The sequence below is a fragment of the Merops nubicus genome, unplaced genomic scaffold (genome assembly GCF_000691845.1).
Source record: "Merops nubicus isolate BGI_N331 unplaced genomic scaffold, ASM69184v1 scaffold34500, whole genome shotgun sequence".
NCBI lineage: Eukaryota > Metazoa > Chordata > Aves > Coraciiformes > Meropidae > Merops > Merops nubicus.
Genome location: NW_008581513.1, coordinates 1 through 9,778, shown reverse-complemented (window position 1 = coordinate 9,778; position 9,778 = coordinate 1). Strand labels below are relative to the sequence as shown.

Sequence of the window (9,778 nt, the reverse complement as noted above, 5' to 3'; positions counted from 1 at the left end):
AACCACAGCCGGGTTGAGTCTTCCAAGCGTAAATCTGGAAAGGAGAAAAAGTCATCTTCCAAGGATACCCGGGCATCGCAGCCTGCGGGGGAGAACCAGGGCGAGGAGTCCAAGGAGCAGCCCTTTTCAGGAGCAGCAGCTCAGGACGCCAAGGCGTCCGAGGGGTCGAAGCCGTGGCAGGACGTGAGCAGCTATGGCACGGGCTCGGCGAGGGCCGGGTCCGAGCTCAGCCCCAGGGAGCGCAGCCCCGCCCTGAAGAGCCCCCTGCAGTCGGTGGTGGTGAGGCGGCGCTCTCCTCGGCCCAGCCCCGTGCAGAAGTCGAGCCCTCCGCTGTCCAACCCGTCCCAGATGAGCTCTGCTTTACAGAGCAGCAGCACCTCCTTCCAGGCTCAGAGCCCCTTCGACCATGGCTCAGGAGGTTTGAGCCCGACGAGGAAGAGCCCTGTGTGCAAAAGTCCAACACCCATCAGTTCCATTTATGGGGCATCTCAGAAGGAGGAAACCACAGCTCCTGGGGGAGGAGCCTTCTCAAAAAGGCAAGTGAATCCTGGGGCTGGGCTGCAGCGTTCGGCAGGAGGCAGCGTGCCTGTGCAGGCTCTGCAGGGGCACCACAGGGCCAGGGGGGGTGTGCAGGGTGCTCTGAGCACACTGCCAGCTGCCTGGGCCAGATCCTGCCCGCGTCACAGAGCGAGGTGCAGACCTGGCCCCACACCACAGGGAGCTGCAGTTCCCTTTCTGACTTGGCCAGTGGTGCAGGTCGCGTGGGTCCCTGCAGAAGTGCTGGAGGACACTCAAAGTGAGGATGTGCCCAGTGGAGTTCAGAGCAGCCTGACAGGGTGCACTGGCAGCTGGCATTTCTTAAGGTATTTTCTGGCCAGTTAGACATTTTTTTAGTGTTGCATTAGATACTGCACATTAGCAAAATTAAATTAAATCTCATGGCATGTTCTGCTGCGAGCAGCCTGAGGAAGGTGCAGTTGCAGCACTTGTCCCTGTGTATGTGGGTAATACGGAAGCTAAACCACCAAAATCATCCCTGGAGTTGGGACATCCCATCCTGCCATCCCCAAGGCAGCAGCTTGTCCCTGTGCCCATTGGTGTGGTCAGTCCCTTGCAGGTTTGTGCCTGGAGGTGACCCTTGGTTTTAATAGATACAGTAGCATTCACAGGTGCTTTTAAACCTTTTCTTTATTACTTTTAAGGTTATTTTGCACTGATTCTGTATCAAGGATGTCTGAAACTTAGGAGAAGGGAAAAAAAAAAAAAAAAAAAAAAAAAACCAACAACAACAACAAACTGTAACTCTTGTTTGGACTCTCCAAAGCACTGAACTGATGCCCTTGGGCTCTACTGCTGTTGCCTCCAAGCTGGGGTTTTGCTTCACGAATGCTTTAAAATATAGTTCTGATGCTTTAAAGTTGCTAAATTGTTGTTTTCTAGAAGTGTTGTCTTCTCCCAGCCAAGTAATTCTCCTCTGTTAACCTTTTTTGCTTTTATTTGTATTTACAGTTTGTCTTGAAATATTTAGCTTACCTATGAAACTTGCATCCAAAATTTGAAGTAGCTTTTGAGGCTTTTATTTCCAGTGTGTTGTTTAAAGCAGAACAGCCCAGTTTGAAAGTTTTGATGTGTTGTTCTCCTGAACCAGGTTTGTAAGTAAATAAACCAGCTGGGTAAGATGTTACTATTTTCCTTTAACTGAATTTGTGGGTAAGCTCTTTTTCATTTGTTCTTAAGCCTCATTTCATCAGTTCTGCATATCCATTTTCTTCTACATTTGCTGAATTTGTTGAGAACTAGAAGTCTAAATGCAGGCTTGAGTAATCTGTTCTACGTTTTAAGTATTTTAGGGCCTAGAGGCAGCTTTTTGTACACGCATAGCTTGGTGTTGGATAAAACTCGTCTGCTTTCAACTGAAGTATTCATCTCCTTGGCTTTTAATAAGAGAACTACTGTAATGTCTGTTTCATGAACAGGTATCTGGAAGAGCAGAAGGCTGAGAATGGGAAAGACAAAGAGCAGAAAGTAACAAATTTTGAAAAAGAAAAAAGTAAAGAAAAAGGGAATTTCTCTGAGCTGGGATCAGCTGATGGGAAGGCAAAGGGTGATGCTGAGAAGGGATTCCGCGGCAGCCAGTCGCCCAAGCGCTACAAGTTCCGGGACGACTTCGACAAGCTCAAGGTCCCGGAGTTCCACAAGGAAAGTCACTATGGCAAAGAGGAGACAGAGGAGCAGGAAAAGAAAGACAAGGCCAAGGGCCGAAAAGATTCGGAATTCGATGATGAGCCCAAATTTATGTCTAAGGTCGTAGCGACCTCAAGTAAGAGTCAAGAGGAGGATAGATCAGGAAAATGGGAAGGCGTGGTGTTCTTGCCACCTGGGAAAGAGAAGCAAAGGAAACCTGATGAGATGGAGGAGGAAAGCTATTCGGAAAGATCAAAGAAAGAGGAGAGACCAGCATCGAAGAGAGCTGAGCCAGGTCACAGGGGCTTTGTCCCTGAAAAGAATTTTAGAGTGACCACTTACAAGTCGAGCCAGGAAAAAAGTTCTTCACCCCCACCAAGGAAGACTTCTGAGGTGAAAGAGAAACCAGGCACCAAAGTAGAGGGGCTAGCTCCTGGCAAATCCTCCTTTTCCATTACTCGTGAGGCCCAGGTCAATATTCGGATGGATTCCTTTGATGAAGATCTGGCACGGTGAGTCTTTGCTATTTTCTGAGGTGTCTATAAATAGTGATTTTTGTTTTTTTCCTGTTTCTCTTCCTGGAATCCTAATATACTTGCCAAGTGTGAGTAAGGCTAAATAATACCTCAACCCATTTACATTTTTTTGAAGATAGAAATTAATTTTTATTGGCATTGTAATAATTGTGTGACTTTTTGTGTGTGTGGTGGGAGGTTAAAGGGGTTACCAGATGGCAAAAGTATAGCTTGAAGGTTAAACAACTTTTCCTAATCTTTTCTACCACTAGATGTAAGATCAGTCCAGAATGTAGTCCAGAATCAATGCAGAATGCATCTGCATCAGGTTCCATGCTACACTGAGCTCTGGAAAGAGATGAGTGCTCAGCAGCTTCTTGCTGCAAGCAGCTTGGTGGTACGGTAACGTGACGGTGCTGCTTAAATGCTGTCTGAGTCTCTGGAGTGTTTAACTGCTCTTGTTCTCAACGTAGCCTTACTGAAACTCTGAGAGCCACTTCAGCCTTGAGTCAAGAAATCTTAAGACAGTAAAAAATTACTCCAGGAGATATGTTTGTACAGCAGTAGCCAGTAAGTGTTAAATATGCTCTGTGGGATGTTAGAGGTTAATGGAGAGTTTAGGAACAATAGAAGTGTCACAGCCAGCTGGTGGTGGAAGGAAGGGGCTTGTGTGTCATAAGGTGTCAGGGTTTGATATCTGCCCAGCCCTCCAAACACAGAACAACAAGTGATCTGAAGTATGACAGTGACCTAAATCAGTGTCTTTTAGAGATGAAATCAGCATCCTGCTCGTGCTCATGAATGTTCTTGGGTCCCTTCACAAAACTGCCTAAAAATCTACCTGAGACATTCATCATCCTCAACTGCTTCATAAGGTGTCAGGGTTTGATATCTGCCCAGCCCTCCAAACACAGAACAACAAGTGATCTGAAGTATGACAGTGACCCAGATCAGTGTCTTTTAGAGATGAAATCAGCATCCTGCTCGTGCTCGTGAATGTTCTTGGGTCCCTTCACAAAACTGCCTAAAAATCTACCTTTCTGAGACATTCATCATCTTAAACTGCTTCCGTTTACCCCGTTCTGTGTGTTCCATGTGGTCTGTTCTCTTCCTAGTCCAAGTGGCATATTGGCTCAGGAGCGCAAGCTGTGTCGTGACCTTGTGCACAGCAACAAAAAAGAGCAAGAATTCCGTTCCATTTTCCACCATATTCAGTCTGCTCAGTCTCAGCGAAGTCCTTCTGAACTGTTTGCTCAACACATAGTGACTATAGTCCACCATGTAAGAGGTAGGTCAGATTTCTGTGTCCTCTGATGAAGGGTCACTCCTCCCTTCCCCAAACAAATGGGTTTCATGCACTGTAATTAATGCTCCAAGGGTTGTTTTCCAGCAGACAGACCATAGATGAGTGTAGCAGCCTGATCATGAGTCATCTTTACTTACAGAAATAACTCTTCTTCTGGAAAGGCAAAAGAGACATTCTCAGTTTTACCTGAGCAATGTTTGGAGAGGCTGTGACTTCCAATTTATGGCTTACTTGAGTAAATGGATAATTGGAAGACAGAAATTGCAGTTGGAACTCGTCAGCAGTGCTCTGCAGCTGAACTTCACCAGACTGTAGGGCTGATGCACTTGGCCTTTTTAAAAAAGTGGTATTAATGTTTTGGCATTGTTTACTCAAACCCCCCAACAGAGCATCACTTTGGGTCTTCAGGAATGACACTGAATGAACGTTTTACCAAATATCTAAAGAAAGGAATGGAACAAGATGCAGCTAAAAACAAGAAGAGCCCTGAAATCCACAGGTTGGTGCCATCAGACACTGTCTTAACATTTCAGGGGTATTTCAGATTTCCTTCTCTGAAAGTCTGGAATAATTCAAGTATATAACAAAAAAAAAAAATAAAAAAGGACAAATAGGGGGAGTTGGAGAGTTTAAAGTACCAATCTGTTTTAAATTACATTGGATCAGAAAACTTCATGTTCTTTTTGCAAGCAAGGTTGTATCTTTGTACTTTCTTTACTTTTAGGAGGATAGATATATCTCCCAGTACTTTTAGAAAACATGGATTCTCTCAAGAGGAATCGAAAAGTCCCAGAGATCCTGGCTTCAAGGTGAACTGTTACTCTGATTAGTTTAATTCAACACAAATGAGTGCATTGGGCATGAACTTAACAGTGATGTTTTTGTTTAAATTACTCTCTACTTAAGTTTGTGTTTTTCTTTTAAGGATGGGCATAATTCTAAAAATGAACTACAAAGGGTTAATTTTTATTAAAAATGTATCAACAACCTTTGTGAAGTGGTTAGACTATGGTAAATGACCCCAAAGTCAATTGAGGTGAGCTTGAGAAAAAAGAGAGGATTTTTGGAACAAGTGCCCATGATGAGAGAAGAGACTTTTTGTGATATTTTTCTGCTTGTAAGTATTATTAAATCAATTGTATACATGCAATATTTCCCACCATGTTTTCAAAAAGACATGCATGTCAAAAAGAGGAGAGTAAAACTAAATACTTATCTAAACCAAATACACTATTAAGCAGATTATAAAGTTTGCTCTAACAACTTACTGTACCATTTCTGTTGATTGCTGTTACTTTAACATTCAGCACTTGTTTGGTTAGATCCAGACAATCTGGAGTTGGGTGTATTAGCTTTTCTGAGTAGATGAATGTTGAGCCATTGCACTCACTGTAAGCAATTGTAAAAATGGCTTAACGTAAAATGTTTGGGATTTTAACCTTTGTTTATTCACCTTCATACATATTTACGTTGAACATTGAAGAGATTGCTGAAACCTTACTTGTTTCATATTTGTTTTCGATTTTTTCCAAACACACTTGTGGCTTGACATGGACGATGGTGAGATGGATTTGATGGGCCTGAACTCTGAGCATCAGCTTGGCAGAGTGTGTTATAAACGTGGTTTCCAAACAGCTCGCCAGCCTTCCGTGAAACAGACGTGCCCTCCCAAACCCAAATAGGTGTTTGCTGTACCACATAAGGGAGCTGCTGCTGATTTTGTCACTTATCTGTCATCCATCGTGTTGGGAGCAGTTTTATTCTCAGAGTAGAAATTAAAGCTCTTTGCCTGGGGAAAGTAGAAGAGCAAAATACCAAAACAAAACGGCTGCTCTCGCTCCTGCGTTATTTGACATATTTATTTAAACAAAAAAAGTGTTTAGAAACTCATGTAAGTAAAAAATTTAATAGCTAGAGAATTACTAATCCTTTTGTGTTTAATTGAAGACGATTAATATGATGTATGTTGCCTCTCGAGTCACACAGTTCCCCAGGGGGTGTTGTGCAGGTCAGGCAGCCCTCGCGGAGCGCGGCCGCAGGGCCGTCACGCTGCTCCTCTGCTCAGGGGTGGCCAGAACCCCAGCCACTGTCACCCTGCTGCTCCTGAGTGTGCACCCAGCAGCATCTCACCCAGGGACCCAGGTCGTGGGGTGTACGCCGGTAACGCAGCGTCTCCTTTTCCAGAGAAATTATCTTGACCTGTTAAGTAGCAGTTTCAACAGAACTCAAAGCAAGCTGTACCTGATTGTTTAAAGTGAACAATGTAAAAAAACAAATAGAAGCCAGTTGTGGAGTGTTTTCCATACAGCTGGTTGGTGTTGGCTTTGTGAAACACCAGGGTCCGCTCACGCCAGCAGACTTGCCCAGACTGGGTGGAGAAACTCATCCCCCCACCCCTGGTGACTCCCTGGCCTCTCTCCCAGGGTGCCTTCGCTGTAGGTGCCGCCTGCGTGGAGTAAATCTTCCCGGCAGGCGTGGCAGAGGCTGCCTGGGGGTGGGACCTTGGCTCCATCCCCATGCGCTCGGTCGCCGCGTTTCAGTGGCCTCCGCCTCTTAGGCTTTGATCAGGAATCATCACCATGGGTGTCCCCAAGCAGCAGCTTTTGCTTCTCCCCAAGTGCTGCTCCCAGACCTGGTGATTAAACGTGCCTGCCCCCTGCTAGCTGATGTCTGTCAGCAGCACACCGAGTGCTGCTGTCCCGAGAAAAGCGCCTGAGGGCTGCTGGATGTTTTGGCCACGCTGCAGTTCTGACACACAATCAGTGGGATTCCCAGGTTGTTTTTGTCTCTCTCTGGCTGTGATGTACACCAAGTGTCAGCTTCCACGTGTCTCCCTCCCCTGTTACCAGGCTGTTTATTCTAATGCTGTTTAAAAGAGGAGAAAGGAAGTTAAAAAGCAGTAATCTTAAAAAGCAGTAGGAAAATTGAATTCTGACAAACGTAAACTTATTTTAATAGTGCATTATTTTACATCTTAAAATGGATTATTGATTAACATTCAGATAAACTCCTGTTCTCCAGGAGTCTGTGCAGTCAATAGCAAAGTAGTGGTGCTGAGCTAGTGTGCTGTAAACCTTTGTGTTCAACTCTCCCCTCTTCCCTGCATTTCTAGGCTGAAGGGAAATATAAGGACGACCCTGTTGACCTGCGCCTTGATATTGAACGCCGTAAAAAACATAAGGAGAGAGATCTTAAACGTGATAAATCCAGAGAGTCGGTGGACTCGAGAGATTCAAGTCACTCAAGGGAAAGATCAACTGAGAAAACGGAGAAAAGTCACAAAGGCTCAAAGAAAAAGTATGTAGGAAACCTAATAGCCATTTCCTTCTGCCTTTCGTGTTTCTGCTGCTAAGGTTGGAGACGACATCACGTGCACACAGTTGTGCTCCTTTTGACATAACCGCTCCAGTGGCGTGAATTATTCCTCTGCATGTCTGCTTGGTATCATTGTATCTATCTGAAACATTCAATAACTGTTAAAGGTAAATGGGAAGGCTCCATGTGTCAGAATGGGTGAGTCACCTTTCCTTGTTCCTTTTGTGTCATAGCCAAGAGCCAGATTTAAATGACTCTGCTTTAATGTTAGTTCAGTCCTTTACTGCTAGCTTAATTTTCCAGTCGACTAAAACTCTGTAGGTGCATGTTTATCTGATAGTAGATGGTGTAAACGCCTTGGAGAGAAGCAACAAGTTCTTTTTGGAGGAGACTTGGGAGCTGTGTTAGATTCATGTGTCATAGCTGATCCTGAGCTCTTGCTGTGGCATTTCCTTTCTGGAGCAGGAGGGTGCTGCATTGCTAGGGAGTGGTTCTGTAGCAAACAAGTTGCAGCTGAGTCACTAACCCTCTTGGTGTCCCCCTCACCTCCATTTCCTATCACTGAAACAGGAAACACCGAAGAGTACGAGAGAGATCCAGGTCCAGTTCCTCATCTTCACGGTCCTCTCATTCAGCCAAGGCGGAGGAGTATCCTGAGGAGACTGAGGAGAGGGAGGAAAGCACCACAGGCTTTGACAAGTCCCGACTTGGGACTAAAGAATTCACTGGTCCAAATGAGAGAGGAAGAGCTAGAGGGACCTTTGTAAGTGTTCTCCACCCCCTGCCCCACGTGTCGATTCCCAGCACGGCCGGACAGCGGCCGTTGTGTGTCCCTCCTCCACGGCCACAGCATCCTGTGAAGGAGAAACCCCAAAGACGTCTGCTCACGGGCACGGAGCCAGAACATGATCACTCCTTGTGTGGAGTGCAAACCAGGGTGCTGAGAATGCAGTTTGAGCAGCTGAACTCAAGACATATAGAGCAGAATGGAGCCTGGAAGCTTTTGTGCGTTAGTAATTGCTGGGCAGCCTGCCTGGGCAGCATGGTGTGCTCAGGCAGCTGGGGTTAGGCTGCCAAGGCGACCCAGCTGGTCATAACCACACGTGCTGCCTGCAGCTCTTACACCTCAGCTGTCTGGGTGTCTTACAAGCGTGTTACTTGGCAGGTGCTTTCTCCTGGATGCTCTAGAAATGCCTCTGAGTGATCTTAAACAGCTTTAGAGAAACCATGGTGCACTCTGTGAGCAGATGAGCTAGAAAACCCCGACATCTACTGAGCTCTTGTTTCAGTGATAGGTTCAGGGTGTTCTTGTGTGGTCAGAGAAGTGATGGTGTATCTCTTGGAAGCTGTCTGGGGATGGCAGGGTACTGCCACCATAGCCATCTTACTTGTCTTCTGTTTTGCTGTTGCAGCAGTTCAGAGCAAGAGGGAGAGGATGGGGCAGAGGCAACTTTTCAGGCAACAACAACAGCAACAGTGGTGGCAACAACGACTTCCAGAAGCGAAACAGGGATGAGGAATGGGATCCAGAGTACACGCCCAAGAGCAAGAAGTACTACTTGGTATGTGTGTGAAGTACTGAACCGTGCGTGCACTTGGGTATGTCTGCTCTTAATTGCTACAGAGGTGAAAGCACCAGCTGTCATTAAACCCTCTGATCCACAGGGTTAAGGCTTCGTGTGACACTTCTTCACAAGCAGCTTTTGGCTGATGACTAAAAAGAACTTGTTTCTGTTCATTGTGTGGTTTGCCATGAAGTGAAATCCTAAAGGCCAGTTAAAGAGTACACGTTTCACAGTACTGTGGCAAACGCAGCTCAAATCTGGTAGTCTGTTGCAGGTGGCCTGCATTTCTTGTGCCTCTGTCCCCAAAAAGTGTCCAGCTGCCTGCAGGGGTTAGCACTGTTCCCTTTCCTTCCACTAATGGCGGCCTGCAGTACTAACAGGGGTTGCTCTAGGGGAGCCTTGTCTGGCTGTGTCCTTTAAAGAGGGGTAGTTTTAGCCAGACCCTGGCTCACGGGGGTCTGTGCGGGCCCTCGTCTCGTTCCACGAGGCAGCGTTGCAGTCCTGTGCCTCAGCCCAGCCAGCCCGGGTGGCTGTTGGCCGTGACTAGACACCCCAGCCTGGTCTGTGCAGGGCCGAGTGTCACAAGCCAGAGTTTTCCTGCTCTTGCACTGCAAGTGGCCAGGATTTCACCGTGTCCTTGGCTTCCTCCCGTGCAGCACGACGACCGGGAGGGCGAAGGCGCAGACAAGTGGGTGAACAGGGGCCGCGGCCGGGGCGCCTTCCCCCGGGGAAGAGGCCGCTTCATGTTCCGCAAGTCCAGCACCAGCCCCAAGTGGGCTCACGACAAGTTCAGCGGCGAGGAGGGGGAGATCGAAGACGAGGAGAGCGGCACGGAGAACAGGGAGGAGAAGGACCCCTTGCAGGCGGCGGCCGAGTAGGCGCGGTGCCAGGCG

The 9,778-nt window shown here is 46.9% G+C and overlaps 1 protein-coding gene across 1 annotated transcript in view; it reads left to right on the top strand.

Annotated features, from left to right (window-relative positions):
* THRAP3 (thyroid hormone receptor associated protein 3) overlaps positions 1 to 9,763 on the top strand; it is a 13,277-nt gene extending 3,514 nt beyond the window's left edge. Inside the window, exons 2-10 of the mRNA XM_008950266.1 lie at positions 1 to 536; positions 1,977 to 2,696; positions 3,815 to 3,987; positions 4,393 to 4,504; positions 4,730 to 4,814; positions 7,118 to 7,302; positions 7,891 to 8,083; positions 8,733 to 8,882; positions 9,542 to 9,763. The exon at positions 1 to 536 is cut by the window's left edge and continues 376 nt beyond it. Coding sequence (XP_008948514.1) covers positions 1 to 536; positions 1,977 to 2,696; positions 3,815 to 3,987; positions 4,393 to 4,504; positions 4,730 to 4,814; positions 7,118 to 7,302; positions 7,891 to 8,083; positions 8,733 to 8,882; positions 9,542 to 9,763 — 2,376 coding nt within the window. The remainder of the gene's footprint in view (positions 537 to 1,976; positions 2,697 to 3,814; positions 3,988 to 4,392; positions 4,505 to 4,729; positions 4,815 to 7,117; positions 7,303 to 7,890; positions 8,084 to 8,732; positions 8,883 to 9,541) is intronic.
* The last annotated feature ends 15 nt before the right edge of the window (positions 9,764 to 9,778 follow it).